Source organism: Carassius gibelio, chromosome B14 (genome assembly GCF_023724105.1).
Source record: "Carassius gibelio isolate Cgi1373 ecotype wild population from Czech Republic chromosome B14, carGib1.2-hapl.c, whole genome shotgun sequence".
Classification (NCBI taxonomy): domain Eukaryota; kingdom Metazoa; phylum Chordata; class Actinopteri; order Cypriniformes; family Cyprinidae; genus Carassius; species Carassius gibelio.
Window position 1 is genome coordinate 20855009 of NC_068409.1, and position 19402 is coordinate 20874410.

Genomic DNA, 19402 nt, shown 5'->3' on the forward strand with positions numbered 1-19402 from the left:
GGATATTCCATTTTGATGCAAAAAATATATTTTATGAATAATGTAAACTCATATACAGTATTATTCACAATATGGATATTTATGAGGTAAATACAACCAATTCTATTAAACTTATAAACTAAACTTCAGTCATTTACTCACCCTCATGTCTACTTTTTTCTAAAGTAGAAAAAAGGCGATATTATGAAGAATGTGTAGGTTTATCTTTTCCATTCATTTACAGTGAATATGGGCTGAAAACATCATACACTATCATAAAAGATGTGTATAATCTTCAAATCATTTATTATTTATTTTTTAGTATTTTTTATATGCATCTAGGCTACTTTTATTTGGTCAAATATACGGTTAAAACAATAATATTGTTAATATTGTTGCTATTTAATATGTTGTTTCTCTTTTAATAAATTGTAAAATGTAATTTATTCCTGTGATAGCAAAGCTGAATTTTCAGTCTTCAGTGTCACATGATCCTTCAGAAATCATTCTAATAAGCAGATTTGGTTATCAAGAAACTATTATTATAAATGTTGAAAACAATTTTGGAATATAAAGTTCAAAGAACATAATTTATTTGAAATGCCACTTTTGATAAATATATTGCATCCCTGCTGAATGAAATCATATATATAACATATGAAAAATCGTATTGACTCCAAACTTTTCAATGGTAGTGCAAGTCTGTTTTTGTGAGGAAAGTCGTTATTCACTTTCATATGGAGCACTATTATGAGGAAACTGAAGAAGGAAAGTCACACAGGTTTGGACCGACATGAGGGTGAGCAAATGATGACAGATTTCCCTCTAAGTTGCAAACAAGATGAAGAGACCCTCTGTATGTGTGGGCAGACGAGCAGCTTTATCCCACATTGTCATTGTGGCTCTGAGGTGACCTCGGCATGTCATTTCACGGCAGTCATGAGGGACACAGAGACCGTGAGCGAAAGAGGACGCTGGACTTTGACACTGCACCGACATATGCTACATAGGGGACGAGAAGCATATGGCGTGTATGGCGTATTCCTGGTTCGAGATCAGCAGGAGATGTAAACTGGAAGCTGGTGACTCTCAACAGACTGTTGTAGGTCAAGAGAAGTCACATCAAGGGCAAAGGGACACAAGTTGACTTCAGTACGGCCGTCTGGGCGGGAGAGAAAGATGGAGAGAGCTCACACTGGCACACATCAGAGCTGGATCTCTCTAAAGAGGAGGAGAGAGTGCGTGTGAAGGGCGGCTTTCAACTCCTATCTTCTCCTCTGTTCATCTATGTCCTTGTCGGTTTTGATTGATGTGTTTCATTTCTGGCACGGTGGTCAGCCGATCGCATGCACGCAAACTCCCACTCCATTGCTAATGTTAGCAGCAGTCTTTGGTCTGTCAGCAGACGTCCACCGCTGCTCTGGCTGACCCGTACTGTCCGTCTGCAGCTGACCCTCCCCTCTTTTCATCTCTGTCCCTCCCTGTCAAACAAAGGTCCTTCTCTGAAGTAAAACTTTCACTGACCTCTATCATTGACTTGATTGGTGGCATCCAGCAGATCAAGGGCTATCGCTAAAAAGGCAAACTGTACAGTGGTCAGCGTTGACCCAGCAGTGAATGAGGCTCTTGAAGGTATTAGATTGATTTCAGTTCACAAGCTGTTTAGAGTCGTCCATGAGATTTGAGGCAGTCGCTTTCGCTGATATCTGTAATCAATGATGCCACATGTGGCGAGTCTGTGAGCCGAGGCGTGAGGATGTGTGCCGCTTTAAACCTGAGTCACACATATGATGATCAAAGGGAAATATTTCATAGCTTTGAAGACAATGATGCAGTACTGGCATACAAATAAACAATCACAGACATCAAGGATTTGCTGATCTCAGAGGGAAAAAAAGAGAGATGTGGGGAAAGGAGGGTATAAAATATAAGCAGTATGAAAATATATCAAGAAAAAGTGCTGATATGATCTCACCCGGGATGTGCTAGAGGCCTGGAGACAGACTTGAGATACGTCAGAATGTCTCATACTGACAGCGGAGAGAGAGACCGAGATGGAGGGAGACGGCCATAATGAAGACAGAGAGATAGGGCGAGTGTGTCTATCTCTGTGTGCCATTGATCTAGCTCGTGATTTCAGCTGCCTCTCATTTCCTGTCGCTAATGTGAATGGATGAGCCTCTAGGCACAACACACACATACCCAGACTGCATACAAAAACTTCTCTCTTTGTGTCTTGATAAGCGTGTTCGCGGAGGACCTGCCATTCTTTGTCCCATTCCTGCACTGTATTCAGCTCTGCGCTGACAAACTCTTTATCAGATGTGTTTATGGTTCTGTTTCTCATATACACTCTATATCCTTCTCTATATCTTTATATCTATAGCTGTACTCCGTACTCCATATTTTTCATTAATACTATGGGCGAATCTCATGAAAACTGTAAAAAAATGTCCAGTTTACATTTGACCACAAAATCTAAAGAATAAGATGAATTGGGCCTTATCATACACCTGGCGCAATTTGGTGCAAGACGCGCAGCAGCACACAAACATTTTTAAAAATGAATAATTACATTCCACCATGTAAATAGCAAATCCTCCATTTCACGAGTGCAACTGGCTTTTAAAGGGGATGGGAGATAAGACTCTGATTGGTTTATTGCACATTACGCCCAAAAAACACCCACTACTCATTAAGAGAATATGGACAAACTGTTTAGACCCGGGCGCGCCGACCGTTTCCCTCTGACCGTTTGCTCTGAGTGTACCTGCGCCGTGCATTTTAGACGATGTGCTTAGATTTTTGTTGTTGTTGTTGTTGTTTTAGCACAATTAAGCACATTTTCCTTCCAGTATTATATATATGTGTGTGTGTTTGTATATATTAATATCAAATGACAACTATTATTAATAATAATGTTTACATGCCATGGCTTCTAATTTATGCTTACTGTAAATTATTTGTAACTTTTTTCTTTTTAAACTCTTAATACAGTGCCAAAAATGTTGTTTTAGTAAACCAACAAAATTAGAATGATTGCATAATATGAAATAATGGAAATGACAAAAAAATTCTAAAAAGTGCAAATCTGGACTCCTGAAATTTTTTTTTACTGTATGCTTATTCTTTAGGTCACACTTTTTAAGGTCCAATTCTTGCCCTTAATAAATGATAAACTATGACTTTTGCTTTTTAATAGTTAGTAAGGTTGAGGTATTGGCCAGGACTAGGGATGTAGAATATGGTCATGCAGAATATGTGCTTTATAAGTAATAATAAACAGCAAATATGTTAATAATAGACATACTAATAAGCAACTAGTTACTAGTGAAAACTGGTCCCTATACTAAATTGTTACCATTCTTTTATAGTTTTTATTTTCTCTGACTTTCTTTTGATTTTGGTGTGACCAGTCTTTTGTGAGAGTAATCTAATATATTTTCACCCAGTGTATTTTACTGTGTGTATGAATGATATATTGAATGCATGTTTGTGTTCAGAACAAAGGGGACGAGTGACGAACCACCTTTGGAGTGCAGGCAATGAGCTTTCAGTTGCATCATTTTTGTTGGGTTGGGGCCCTGGAGGAAGTGTGTGTGTATTTGTGAGTTTGTGTGAGTATAGTGCTCCTCTGATGGATTAGGATGCTACTGATGGCTTCTTCACTCATTAACTGTGTATTTGAACTTGCCCCTCTCCCAAGAGACAGAAGCCAAGACTCTAATGAAACACACATGCATATACGCAGAGCCCATGGGAATCTCCTGGTGCTTTGTAGTTCAACTTCAAAACCCTTTGACCAGGCTTCTCATTTACTGTGGCTCTACCCTACAGCCTCACCCTGTTCCATGTCCCACTCCATAAACACATTTTACATTTCACATAAACACCTAAACACACACATTTAAACACCTATACCCAACTGAGTTATTACTGGAAAAAGTATATATATATATATATATATATATATATATATATATATATATATATATATATATATATATATATATATATTCTGGGACATCATCTGTGACTGATATCAGTTGGCCAGTTATAATCAGTGTTGGTTTATCAATAACATGTTACTCAATCTCAGTTTTCAGTGCATTACATATTTATTCTTTATGGAAAGTAATGTGGTAAATGGATAGTCCATCCAAAAATTGAAGAATGTTACCAAATGAAAAGTTTTGATTCCCTTTGACCTCCATTGAATTTTTTGCCCAATTCAATAGGAACTGAAACTATTTCTTCAAGTGATTTCTTCAAGTGATGTTCTTACAGTCAACTTAGACATAAAATAACCAGTGTTTGGAATAGCGCCGTTTAAAAGAACGGCGTTAGGTAACAACGTTATTTTTTCAGTAACGGGGTAATCTAACTAATTACTTTTCCCGTCGTTACAACGGCGTTAACATTACTGGACGTTAAATTTGGTGCGTTGCTATGCATTGATTTAATAAACTAGTGTATGTAATCCGAACGCACCCCTGGCTCACACAGCGAGTGAGGAGGTGGGTTAATAACAAGATAAGCGATTATGATTGGCTAAAGCAGAGTCATGTATTTCATGGTAGCCAATCAGTGCCAGTGTTTTTACGCCAGCTGCGCCAAAGACTGTCTGCTCTACTCATTTTAACTGACTTGTGAAAACTGCTAAAAAAATATATATATATATTTGAGATATAGCAACTTTTTTTATTTTTTACAGTAACGCAAATAGTTACTTTCCTGGTAACGAGTTACTTTTATTATAGAGTAATTCAGTTACTAACTCAAGTTACTTTTTGGAACAGATAGTGAGTAACTATAACTAATTACTTTTTTAAAGTAACGTTCCCAACAGTGAAAATAACAAACATGTTACTTTACTTGGTAACCTGTTCTGAAGTTACTTGTAACAGGCTTCCCCCAAACTGATAACTTAATATATATGAATGTATAGATGTTTACAGATGCAATCATTTTTATATTAGCTTATTTTAGAATTGCAGCGTTTGTGCAAACAAACAGTATCCACGTCTCTATAATCAGATGCTTTTTCTGCTCTTTTCACACCACTGTCGTTTTTGTTGTGTATTTATTTTGTTAGAGAGAGCAATGTGTGCAGCACATATTTACATATCTACATGCAACTCTTAGCAGTGTGGGTGGCTTGTAGATGTTTGCTAACAGTGTACCGCTCCAAATGTATTTCAAATTCTTTTTACCCCTAAGCGAAGATTGAAAACAGACTTCGCTGTTAGCATATTGGGGCCTTAGAAGTCAGTGCGAATGCTAAGCTAATGTGTTACTGTTTCCGATGAGATGTGGAAAGAGGGTGAGACGTTTTCTTCTTTTTTTACAGAAGGATACATAAACCAATTACGAATGCCGTCCAGGATAGTCTCAGCTTACAATTAGTGTCCTAATTGAGGTCAGTCTTGTTAATTTAGTGGTAAATTAGAACAGTTAATACGCGTTTATTATGGAGGCCAAGGGAGACCGCAAAAATAAGGTAAGGGAAAATTACCTTTTAAGTAATATGAGGTCTCTTTTGCGCTCTAATTATGGCTGTGTAATTGTGTGATATGTTGAGTGGAGGTGCGTGTGGATGGAGGGATAGGATGTCCTGGTTTCTGCCGCGTGCTGTAGAATGTTAGAGAGGTGACCTGAGAGTGTGTCCCTCAGCTTAATGACACACACACACAGTGCCTCGAGTGTTTTTGTGAGATTGCGAGATTCTCTGTCGAGAGGCATTTTCCTACATTCATTGTTTGCTGATTGGACACATTTTAGCAAGGGAAGATTCCACAAAACACACGACTTGACTTGAATTCTCAAGTGCCTGTCGGAGGAACTATGTGGTAGAATTGCACCGTTACATGTAGAAACGCAAGGCATGAAAGGTAAATATAGGATTTGGCTGCATGCAACTTGTATGTGTGGACGCTAGAAGATGTTAGTGTCTGTGCATGTGTGTTGAAAGTTAGAAGAGTAAGAGTGAGGGGGAAAAGACAAATGGAAGAAGGGATGTAGGCAGAGATGTTTCTTCTTTATGAAAAATGTATTTGCTTGCCTACAGAAAAATTCATGCGAGAGCCCAGCCTCATATATAACATCTGTAGGGAAATAAGTGCATGTATTCTTTATGATGAACAGATATGAAGACATCTCGTGTTCACTTCATATTTAACATCTTAGGGAGCAATAGTGCTTATTACAAGTGGGGCTGTGTAATTGTGTTTATTTTGGTTTCCAACAGGCCTGCACGGACTTGGTGAGAGCAGAACTTGGTAGAAACTTTAGAAGATTTTCTCCAGTGTTCAGTGTTTTAGCTAATTTGATTAGACTTTTTGCCGTCGATTACACATTTAACACAGATTTTCCCCTTAAAATGAGAAAATGGTTGCACTCTTTTCTTAAAAGTGTTGTTCACAAAAAAAATTACAGATATTGTTTTGGACTTTAATTGAATGAACAAAACATTTTACATTTTTTCAGACTTTATTATTTTGTGTTCTACAAAAGAAATGAAGTCTAACAGGTTTGGAATGACATGAGGGTGAGTAGATGATGACAGAATTTTTTGGGGGGTTGACTATCCCTTTAAATAACAACATCAGTAAGACAAGATAAAGCTGACTTTTAAATTCCCAGCAGGAGTCTAAAAAACATCTGAAATGTCTAAAAAACAAGCAGAAATGTCTTTTTGACTGCACCTGCAGTGAATCAAAGATTGCTGAAAATTCAAACGAGTGTGTGTGTGTGTATCTGCTGTCCGTTTTGCGTTATTTATAGCCATGTCTCGGGGTGAGTTTGGACCTGGCCGTCCACTCGCATGTGACTTACTTTCCACTCGTTCCAGAAGCAGCTCAGCCAACACCAGCATAGTACACAGGCATATGGATCCGTTCTAGCAGAGAGAAGCCTGCCACCTGCTTATGACTATATATGTGTGTGTGTGTGTGTGTGTGTGTGTGTGTGGTCACAGAGGTCTAATCGGTGATGACAGGTGCGGCTGAATCATAGAGGGACGTCCTGCCTGCCCTACTTCAATATGCACATACGTCCGCTCTCTTTCTCTTTCTCTCTGCGTCTCCTGCTCATACACACAAATAAACAGACAGGAACTGCCAAGAGCTTCCTCCAGGTCTCTCTCACACATAACTGTACCTTAAGGACAACCTCAAACCTCCATTTCAGGGCCCCGTCTTCACTTGTCTTGTTCTGTCTCTCTTCTTCTCGGTGGTTCTCGCGCACACGTATAGCATCCCTATCCTCTTTCTTTACATTGCTCCCTTGGTGCATTATCTCACCCATTTTCCCTTGCTTTATCCATCCTTCCTTTCTCACTGTCCAAGGTAACCTTCTAGGAGGGCTGATGGCAGGCCGATTTTTGAATTGCATTTTGGATTCTGGAATATCCCAGCTGTAAACATCTGTCACTAATTATGGTATGGGATAATTATGACGAGACAGCACACACGCATGCATACGAATATACACATATTCTTGCATATTCACAAAAGTATTTCAGCACAAAATGTGCCTGATATTCATCAAACACCTGCAATCCAGTTTAATCAGGCAATAAATACACTGAAATAATGACACACTATTTTTACAAATACACACACTCATAAGCACACTTGCTTGAGCTCATGCACATAGACACTTATGAATGGAATTACAATATATTTTACATATAATTTTTTTTTTTTTATGCAAGTAAAAATATCTATTTAAATTTATAGATTTTTGTATATTTCAGTTGTCTTTGCATGGCATAATATTCAAAAATTAAATGCTTTAAATGTATTCCCAAGCAAGTGACACCTTTCATTTGTAAGTGCAGGTGAATTATACATCAACAAATCTATATTATGCATTGATTTATACATTTTTAATCATACACATTTATGCACATAGCTGAGCCCTTCAGTGAATATTCATCAGCAGGCTGAAAATAAAGCTATTATCTGTCTGGTCTGCACACATGCACAGAACAGCAGACAGCTTAATGTTGTGCACAATTTGCTTGAAGACAGAAAAGTAGATCACGTCTTGTCCTATAACAGCCGTTCATTTTGGGTGACAACATCGAGCAAGCCATCAGCTTTGGTTCTGTTTTTCTTCTCACCCTCTCTTTAGATTAGTCTCATTCCCTTGCTGTTGGATTGAACACCCATCATGTAGTCAGGTTTTAACTCAACATTGCCACCTACTGGTGTAGAATACATTAGACTTGCTCTGCACACACGTGTGAAGGGCAGAAATCCAGAGTGTCTGAGCCGCAGTTAATCTGTCTGAGTCGTGTCTCTCCATGCTTTAATTTATTGTAGTTCGCTGATTCATTTGTTAATTATTTTATCAATTTTATACAAATTAGCATTTAGTCACTATTGGCATGCACCATCAGAAGAGATAGACGGATAAGGAGAGAAATAATGAAGGACAGGAGGTTGAGGAAGATTGAAAGGATCAGAGACGAGTTAGAGGTGAAGGAACAGATTGGAGAGCATGGAGAGAGGACTGGAAGGAGAAAAGGAGAGAAAAGCTATCTCAGTGTTTCCTCCAGACCATCTGAAACAAATAAAAGAGCTGACAGAGACAGCAGAGACACACTTAGAGTGTCAGCGCTTTCCTTTAACTGAGAAAGAGACTGAGAGAGAAAGGGTATAGAGAGAGAAAGAGAGGAGGACCGTGTCTGGGCGCAAGCGGAGGGGGAGATGGAATTTGACAGAAGAGAAAATTGATTTTCTGGGATGAGATTTAGGTGTTATAGGCAAGCTGAGGGAAGGTGAGGAGAGGGGTGGAGTCTCTAACGCACACAGACAGTACCGTCGTGTAAATCTCCACCTGCTGGATCATAACCACAAGACGCAGAGAGAGAGACAGAGAGAGCAACGTTTACAGTGACAGCAATTTGCAGCAACCAGATATCATTCATTTTCAAATAGAGTTTCCAGCGAAAGAAACAGTTCGCAATATGATGTGCAAATGAGCATTGACGAGATAACAACAGCTACCAATGGGAGTGCAGACAGTGATCCACCGCCAAAAAGAGATAGATGCCGAAATCAAGTTAGAACTACTGCTACAGACCAACAGCACAACAACTTGGCCAGTTCCAATGACTGAATTGCTGTTACATTTACCAAAGCGACTAACAACTGGGGCATACATAAAGTGATTCTTCTTAAAGAGGCAAACAGACAGGAAGTGCTCATAATACTTATAATTAAGTATATATAACTCATAATATTATAAGTTTCAGGCATTTGTTCAAATAAGTACAAGCTAGAAAGGGAAGGAATAAATAAATACAAAGACAAAGTTGTATTTATTTTTTTATTTTTTAAGGTGATGTCAAGTAGCGTCGAAAGAGATGAGTTTTCAGCTGTCACTTGAAAATTGTCAGGGATTCAGCATTGCGGATAGGGGCGAGAAGATCATTCCAGCAACTAGGAATGGTGAACGAGAATGTTCTGGAAAGTGATTCTGTGCATCTCTGTGATAGTACCACGAGGCGTCGCTCACTAGTGGATCTCAGACTTCTGGAGGGGTTATAGATTTGTAATAGTGAGTGAATAGTGTTAAGTATTCAAATCGTAGGCAGGGAGAATGGTATACAGGCAGAGAGATAAATAGGATGAGCATGTGAGACAGGAAAGAATGATAGATAAAAGGTAAGATAGGTGGAAAGATTGAGGCATGCAGAGAGAAAGACAATGAGAGCGAGACAGACAGAAAGAGCGTGAGACAATGAGAGATAGTAAGGGAGAGTGTCAGACAGGTTGAGAATAGAGTGAGACAGACGGGGAGCAAAAAGACAAAACAGACAAAAAAGTAAGACAGGCATCAACGAGCACCAGACAGACAAGAGCGTAAGCATATCCACTTGAGTGATGTAGTGTGTGCACATTTGTACTATAGATTAGCAAGTTAGTATAAGAAAGAAGCAGTAAAGGAATGCACAAAGGAGGTCATACATGAGAGTAACATGGCACCTCCATATGAACCTCCTCCTGTGGCTGCCGTCTCTGATGACTCACAATCTCAGCCCATCTTTACCGCCACTGAGAAGAACAGACGACGCAGACACACAGGAGCGCGAGATAAAGCACAAGATCCTGCAATCAGCCGGAGACTGTGCGTTACAAAGAGCTTCCTCTCTCCCGCGTTTCCTGCGGCACCTCTGGAGCTCAGCAGACTAGGCACTCCTCTCTCTTCTGTCACGATTAAAGTTTCTTGGCAGAACTAGAAAGGACACGGGTCGGGAAGAGATTCAGCTGACAAACTGTACACAGGCCTCGGAGCGAACAGACCTAAATAAGCTCCACAGGCGCGAAGAAGAAACAACAGCCCTGGAATTCAAAGAGGAAAGACAGAGAGAGATCTGCTTGCTTTCGGCTGTCACTCAGATTGTCGCTGAATCATGCCAGCTCGACATGAAAGCTCTGAATGCTGTCAGGATTCTGCTGCTTTTCTGCCCGCGCATTTGTTAACTTTTTTAACCTGTTGAGGTTCAAGTAATTCCGACAGACGTGAGACTTTAGAAGCGCGTCTACATCATTTCCTCAGGGCTCCAGTGATTGAATGATTGAAATAAAACGCACACTGTTAAACTAATTTTGTTAAAGGACCAATTAGATCTTTCACCCAGTTCCCATAATCTACTCACAGAAAATCATTTTTTGTGGTACTTTCTGTGAAGGCTGTATATATTGCATTACACACTGTATTGTATTATCTTAAAACCTTTATTATATTGTGTTTCAAATATCCTAAAAATAAAAAATGTGCAAGCGGCAGGCCATAAGTAGATTGGCTTTTCAAATTTGGAGTGTGAATAATGTTGTTATTGAGTTGTTATGTGAGTTATTGCTGTAGTCAAGGAACTTTTTTTTTTACATTTCTGCTATTAGGAGGATTGCATGTGAGAGACGCTGAGACTAGTTTTATACATGCACATTTGCCATTGTGACATATATTATTAGCATGAGGATAAAAAGCAAGAGTCCTATGATCGACAGATGGCTTCTCCGTCAGTCAACATCAATCAGTCATGCAATCAATAAAAATGACTAGGCTGTCTTTTTTTCTGTCTGTTTTGTTTTAGGGAAAAAATAAACTACTTTATCTTGCGGCCTCTCCATACTGTACCAGGTTTAACAGATCAATATCATACATTTTTGATTTGTTTCATTTAAAATCATTTATGCTTTTATCGTGAAACAGCAGTAGAGATGCTCCTTTGTAAAGTCCTCAAGCTTTTCATTTTTCTGGCTACCATTCTCTTCCCATATACCTGCACTTACACTCTTTCTTTCTTTCTTTCTTTCTTTCTCTGTCTCTCTTCTATTGCTCTCTTTCTCTCTCAGCCATGAATCTGTTGGGGCTGAACTGGCAGCTGAAACCTGTGGTTGGTCCCATGCTGAACAACGGCTTGGGAGCCGGGCTGCCCAGCAACAGTGACGCAGCAACAGCGCCCTCTGGAGGCAGAGGTGAGCAGCACAGCCTCACAGCACGCTGCAGTCCCGCACGCTCTTTTCGATAAGAAGAATGTCAGGATTGTAACAGAATAACACAAAGGGGGGAAAAGAAACTATAAACTACATTCAGAAAAAAATCGGTTGTGCTGAAACCTCCATTGCCCTGTATATCAATTTGTTTCCAGCTTGTACTCATTTTGATTTGTGTTTAGTAATTTGCTTCCCTGTCGCACACCGAGGTCCCATCATGATAGCACATTTATGCCCACACACACTTCTTTGCCTGCTTCCACGATCGACAAGGGACATTATTCTCTGGGCTTCATTTCTGTAGCCGTCTGACAAGTCATAAGAAACCAAGTAACCATGTGATTAGGTAGAGCAGCAAGGCATTGTGGGCCAGTGGGTGCTGGGGAGGTGATTATTTTTTTTTAAATAGTGTGTGAAACAGTATGTGTTACGCAGAGAGAAACATGTCAAAGGGGCTTTTCACACTGCGTTTCCGGTTACTGTCATTCTAAAGCCATCTTTTAAAGGGTTAGTTTGCCCCAAAATACTCACCCTCATCTCATACCAGACCCATAAGACCTTCGTTCAACTTGGGAACACAAATTAAGATATTTTTGATAAAATCGGAGAGCTCTCTATAATGTTCCCAGGTCCAGAAACGTAGTAAGGACATTGGTAAAACAGTCCAAGTTACATCAGTGTTTTAACTTCAATCTTGCAAAGCTTTGAGAAAACTTTTTGAGAGTAAAAAAGCCATTAGAGAGTATTACAATGCATACGTTCAGATGGCATTGTTTGTTTGTTTTTTGCACAAAGATTATTCTCGTAGCTTCACAAAATTGAAGTTGAGCCACTGATGTCATAAGGACTGCTTTACTGATGTCCTTAATACATTTCTGAATCTGAGAACATTGCAGTTGCAAATTGAAGAGAGCTCTCCCGATTTCATCAAAAATATCTTAATTTTGAAGAACGAAGATCTTATGTGTTTGGTGCGACATGAGGGTGAGTAATTAATGACAGAATTTTCCTTTTTGTCTGAACTATCCCTTAAATCCTGGGTGAAGCAATGTTTTACACGTGTTACTTGGATTGCGGTGCAGCATTCAAATGTTACGACTAGATGCTTTGTATCCACATTCATTGTATTTGCATGCTTTGGACAGTCACAGAAACACTGGAGACTGTATAAACAGTAGTTTCAGTGTTTGAGTGGGAAAAATATGTTGGAAAATGCTTTAGTTGGACTGAAAAAACGATATTTTATTCTCACCTTTCAAAAAGGACAAATTGAACAGTACAAAGCAATGTATAATATGAGGATGTGCAATAGACCTAGTGCCTTCATTTAAACAGGTTGTGTGATGCATTTATCTAAGAAGCTGACACCTTAAATATGGAAATAAGAATGTTAACGTAGGGTTTATGAATGTAAGTTTTTGAAACTTCAGTTTATGAATACCCAGGATTCATTTTTAGCCTTAGATTTAGTGTGAAGCATGAAGCAAGACATCCCATCTGAGGGTTTTGAATGACCCAGAGTTAACTACTGTAATTTGTGTGTGATAAGCCCTAGTACACCTTTAGTAGTACCTCTATGCACATTTAATTTGGTGAATGCAATCTTGCATTTTTAATCAAATGTATTTTAAAAGCAAAATATTCCTTGGTGGTTTATTATATCAATTAATAATTCAAGACAAAGATGTTAAAAACACAACTAATATTTTTGGAGACAGAAGGTCAAGTCATTTACATTGCAATGTGGGATACTGTAATCTGCATACTGTGCTACAGTATCATCTTTACTGCAATTTTTCCAAAAGAACATGATTATTTATCCAGGTATTATATGCATAACAATTTGAGTATGGTAGCAATCCTACATAATTAGCAAATCTTCATAATCTACTGATTTTTCTAATCAGGAATCAGTCTTTTGATTACAATGATGAAGATTTCAAACTAAAGCTCATATACTGTACTGCTGTACTCGCACAGCCCTTGGCTGTTCACCCATTTCTTTTCCCCCAGCTCTCTCTGGCTGTCTCTGTCTTGATCTCACATGCTCACAGATTCATAGGAAGTGTCCTAGAAAACACCACATCACCTCAGTATGAAGGACAACACAGTCTGTTCTCTCTCTCTCTCTCTCTCTCTCTCTCTCTCTCTCTCTCTTTACAGCAGGCAGGGACTAGTCATTTTTGAACTCACACGTTTTTACAAAACCTAGATGCAGAGGCAACATCTGAAGTCATCAAGTAGGCTACTTAGTATACAGAATTTTGAGCAAATTCCAACCAAAAGTTGGCGTCCTACTACTTAGACACAAAAAAGCAGTCCCAGAATGCATTGCAATAAGCTCAGTGAAATGCTAATGCTGCCTTCCTTCGCATGCTTTCAGAATAATCGTAAATACAAGTCTCCTAATCAGAAACTAGACATGGGTGGCCTCTAAAGTTGTATTTATTACTGAGAAACTCAGAGTAAATTTTTAATAGCAGAGTTTTCGAGTTGGGCGGGCCATAAACTTTAAAAATGGTGGAGCGGATGCTGATTGCTGCTGTTAGTGATATTTTTTATTAGGTTTTTCAACAACAACTATATCATTTTGTCTTGACATCATTTATATATACTTTATGCAGAGTGATTTAAAGCATATTGTATGTTTTATGAACAGTGAAATAAGCATGTATTATCTGGTGCGGTAATTGTTTTTTTCAACCAGTGGGATGCTAGAGTTTATTCTTCCTAACAACAAAGCACTTGAATGCAATGAGCTCATAATCGCAACTTCATAAGTGGGAAATGGGACAATTCCGATAGCATGTGTAGACAGCATAAAAACAAGATGGCGGACAAGGAAACAGAAATGTCTGAATAAACATATTTCATTCAAAACTTAAGTATCACTGTAAGATGATGATTTTTATTCCCAAACATTTGCTTGTTTTGTGTAGTTTGTTTATTATAATACAGCCATGTTATCATGCTCCATTGAAATAAATTGCAAGTCAAGTCTCCCATGCAAGTTTGTTTGGAACACAGAGTTGCTTCCTACTGTACATAGTGTGCACCTAATTAGTGAGGGTAGAATGTTAGGATGCTGACTTGGTAGGTTGTTTACTCCTCTTTAAAACAGAGTAGACACATTTTCACACCGTCTAGTTTTTCCATTCATCTCTCCTCCTCAGTGCTACAGTATGTAAACATATCTGACTCCGTGATTACATATAGATTGTGGCGTAATAGTTTGCTCTGTTTTTGTGTGAGTGTGTGGGTAACGGTGAGATTGTGAGCTTTGAAACAGCTCTTCACCTCAAGTGTTCCAATCTGAACTCGGCATGTTGGTGTCAATTCCATCCATACAAATATGACTTTTCTCTCGCTCTCTCTAATTCTCACATGTAGACATAATGTATTCTACATAATAGTGAGATTTCATTAATCATACACAGACAAAGCTACAATACGGTTATGAGGCAGATGTTGCTGGTTGCTCTGTTTAGCGGTAGAGCCACATATAATACGTCTCGTGTTGTGCCATGTCTGGTTGCTGTTGTTGTTGTTGTTTTTTCTCTGTCTCTCACATCCTCTGCTGCTTCTTTGTGTATAGCTGTTATCCTACCTTATTGCCAGGCATATTGTGTTGAGATGCTGTTATCTGGGCTTCTGCTGGATGATTTGATGCTCTGCGGAATGATTTGTGTGCGCTTCTGCCTGCTGGCTACATTAGCTTATGATTGGCCTCTCTGCACTTGGCTGGATTCTGTTACGGTACTTGATGCTGTGTTTAGACACTCAGATTCAGATGTCCTTTATCTCCATGGTACATAAAAAGTATATAAAAAAAATGTATTTTAATATATTTTTACATTTTTATTTTTTTAATTTTCCTGTTATGGTAAAGCTGAATTTTTAGCAGCCATTACTCTAGTCTTTCATGTCACATGATCCTACAGAAATTATTCTAATACGCAGATTTGCTACAAAATAATTTTTTTTTTTTTTTTATCATTGTTGAAAATAGTGGTCCTGCCTGATGTTTTGTAAAAAAAAAAAAAAAAAAAACACAATACATATTCAGGATTATTTGAAATAGAATAGAAAGTTTGAATAGAAAGTTGAATAGAACTTTGAATGGAAATTTCAAAAGAACATAATTTATTTGATATAGTAACTTAATGTAATTGTCTTAAATAAAAGGAATATTAACTATTTAAATAATAAATAAATAAAATACTGATTTGGTAAAAAAAAAAAAAAGCACAATGTAGATTATATTATTGTAATATATAATATTTTTTAAAATTCAAAGAAGTATTAATTGAATATTGGAAATATAGCTAAATAATTAATGAATAAATAAACGATAAATGCTGAATTAATTGGCACAAATATTTGGGGATGCTGTGCATATTTAAATATGTTTTATATTTATAATTCTAAGTTTTATATGACACTAGAGTGTTAATTTATGATTCTCAGTTCTCTTAATAAGTATAATTGTTACCTTAGAAGGTAGCTGTCTGTGTAGTCAGCAAGGTGGTTCACTATTTTTTGAAGCAGAGTTATTGTGTTTCGGTGTGAAATAAATCTGGACTATTGCTTCAGCCACGGCCACAGACTGATTGTTCCTTCCCTAAGGAAATTCTCGTCCTGCCTCCCTCGCTCTCTATTTTTTTCTTTAAATCTATTTCTCCTCCGTCCTTGCTGTTCTGTATTAATGAGGGGGACTATTTCATCTCCTGTTGCGACTGATTGTGTTTTCATTGTTCTTTATTTCCTCACCATTTTTCACAGGTTTTCTCTGTCAGGGCTGCGGTCTCCAGTGTAGATCTGACCTGATTATAGGGGAGCCGTTTCCCTGTGTGTGTGAGAACATCACAACCATAGGGACAGAGGGAATCTGTTGCACGCAGCCTCCATTTACACTCGGCCATCGCCGCTAGCTACGAGCAAGAGACAGAGAGAATAAAAGACAGAGAGAGAAAGACAGAGAGGCAGAGAGCAACCATGGATTTTCCATTAAATGAAAAGTGGATAACAGCTTGTGTGATTATGTTGGTAAACAGGATGGCGCTGTTTGTTGACATGCGGTATGAGCCAAAGCCTGAGGGTGGAGAATACACGAACTCTCACTAAAGAAGAGACCTCTCCGTCAGCCTGAGAGTCCACAAACACCAGAGACAAAAACCAAAACAAAAAGAGGGGGAGAGGAAGTGAATTAGAGATCAACAGGTTGCAATTTCAATTTTAGAAATTGGTTCCTCGTAAACCCTAAACGAACAAACAAAAACACTGGAGCAATGATGCTGAAAAGTCAGCTTTGCATCACAGGAATTAAATGCATTAATAATATTATGCAATATTATTGATTTTACTGTTTTTTTTTTATCAAATAAATCCAGCAATAAGAGACTTATGTCAAAAACAAACCCTACACTATATATAAATATGCATATATATATATATATATATATAATTCATTGAATTAACTATTTCACTCTGAAATGCTTCACATCATGAAAGTAAACAGTTTGATGTCGACATTAAGAGTGTAGTTCTGAAAACTAAATCTCAGTCAGAATCATAGATCATGTGAGGATTCCAGTAGAGCTCAGCTTCCTAGAAGCGACCATTAACTTTTCATCTTTATAAGTTATTCCTCAGTTCTTCTGTGAGCTGCGTTTGAAAAACCAGGCTCAGATATCCAGCAAAGAAGCCACTATTCCCTGTCTCTCTCTGGCTCTCTGCTGTTTATCGTGATACACTCTCGGCTTTCTTTGCTCTGTGTGGGTGCAGTGAGCTTATGGGCAAAAAGACTTCAGGAAGTAGCTTTTGTGTTTTTCAGTTTCCATCAGATAAGCGTCTCCCAGAGAGAAAACACTTTTGTGCCATTTCCTTTTGTTTTCTGTTTTCAAAGCGGCTACCTCTGAATCTATAAACAAGGGTGAGAGATTGATTTTTGTTTTATGCCTTCCTCAGGGCCATGGGCAGCTCGCAACAGCAGCATAGATACAGGCAGCCTGGAGGTGGGCAGGCGCGTGACCCAGGAGGTGCCGCCCGGGGTGTTCTGGAGATCCCTGATGCACCTCAGCAAGCCTCAGTTCCTCAAGTTTAACATCTCCTTGGGCAAGGATGCACTGTTCGGGGTTTACATTCGCAAAGGGCTGCCGCCGTCCCATGCACAGGTGTGCAAACCTTTTCTATTTACAGAGAGGCCACTCTGTGAAGTCCTTTCAGGGAAAAAACCCTGCTTTCATCCCAACAGCGGATCAATCAGTAATTGCAAACACATTTTAGAAGTCACCAGGTGTTAGATAAAATCATTCCAATAGCTCATCATCAAAGTATCTCACTGTTTGATATTTATGAATGCTGTCAAACCACTTGAGATCTCGAAAAATAAAAACGTCCCTTCTCGTTTCCCTTGTTCTGTGTTCCTCCCTCTGCAGTACGACTATATGGAGCGTTTGGATGGAAAAGAGAAATGGAGCGTAGTGGAGTCGCCCCGTGAGAGACGCAGTATTCAGACGGTGGTTCTGAACGAGGCCGTGTTTGTACAGTATCTGGACCCCGGCACATGGCACCTGGCTTTCTACAACGACGGCAAGGAGAGAGAATCGGTCTCATTTAGCACAGCTGTTCTGGGTCAGTTCTACTGTACTAACACTTTTTTTATTTGAGACGAGAAGATACAATGCATTTGCTGTGATAAACAAACATAACCATTTTTTTAAATACAGTATATTAAAAGTGTTTTAAAACCAAATATAATGCAAAAAAATCTATACTAAGCAGCACAACTGATCAACATTGTAATAATAATAATAATAATAATAAACCTGCACCAAATCAGCATATTAGAATGATTTCTGAATGATCATGTGACACTGAATGTGCTTGTGGTTTTATGAGGAATATATCCTTGTGTTGTGACATTGAATGGCACATGCTTTTTTTCCGAACGATTTACACAGAAACTTGTATTTCATAAATGAGGTTTAATAAAAAAAATTGTTAATTTTTTAAATTATGAACAATTGGATTCATAGATTTTAGTCTCTATAGAATTACATATAAATGCTTCACTGCCGTCTAGTAAAAAGGAAATAATTAAAAAATGTCAAGCTATTAATGTTATACAATTTCATATATATTATTATTCACTTGAAATGAGATAAGCACCTCGTGGCTCTATTCTATGAATATTCACATGCATGAATTCTACGAATAAGTGGTGTCTCACTAATTAACCTTGCACTAATCTACTGTGATATGGCCTACTTTCATTGCCGTGATATTACTCATGGCTAATGAAATGATGTGTGACGCTGTTTGAATGGGCTGTATCAATAATGACCAGAGATCGCCACTCAGAAATAGAGCGAAAGAAGGAAAGAAAACTCAGCTGAAGGAGAGAGAGAGAGAGGATGCAGTGCAGGTCAGGACGAGATGAGAGCTGGAATTGGTGGTTACAGCTGTCATTGCCATCAAAGTGGCCTTTTTTAGAAAGGTTTCATTCTTTTTACAGACTCTGTGCAAGAGTGTCCCCGCAACTGTCATGGTAACGGAGAGTGTGTGTCAGGAGTGTGTCACTGTTTCCCCGGGTTCCATGGTATGGACTGCTCGAAAGGTAAGAGACACTCCAATTACACCCAAACTCTGTCGTACAGTAAGAGAAAGAGCTTGAGGGGAAAAAAAACATTGACAGAGAAGTGAGAACAATTTTTACTTCCCTGTCACTCATATTAGCAAAATGGAGAATGATCAATTGATGTCATATTTACATTTAGCAGATTTATTCAAGATTATTTGTACCAGTATATGTGTTACTTGGGAATTGAACCAACAACCCTTTTTGCTGCTAACACAATGCTCTACCACTGAGCCACAGGAACGCTGTTTAAAAATCATTTTGTCATCTTTTA

At 38.5% G+C, this 19402-nt stretch overlaps 1 protein-coding gene across 8 annotated transcripts in view; it reads left to right on the top strand.

The window, feature by feature from the left end:
• The window catches only part of tenm2a (teneurin transmembrane protein 2a), a 404535-nt gene that overhangs the window by 355098 nt on the left and 30035 nt on the right, over positions 1 to 19402 (top strand). For all 8 annotated transcript variants that reach the window (XM_052574348.1, XM_052574345.1, XM_052574349.1 and 5 more), the window contains 4 exons: positions 11349 to 11471; positions 17457 to 17662; positions 17927 to 18122; positions 19006 to 19107. In XM_052574348.1, coding sequence (XP_052430308.1) covers positions 11349 to 11471; positions 17457 to 17662; positions 17927 to 18122; positions 19006 to 19107 — 627 coding nt within the window. The remainder of the gene's footprint in view (positions 1 to 11348; positions 11472 to 17456; positions 17663 to 17926; positions 18123 to 19005; positions 19108 to 19402) is intronic.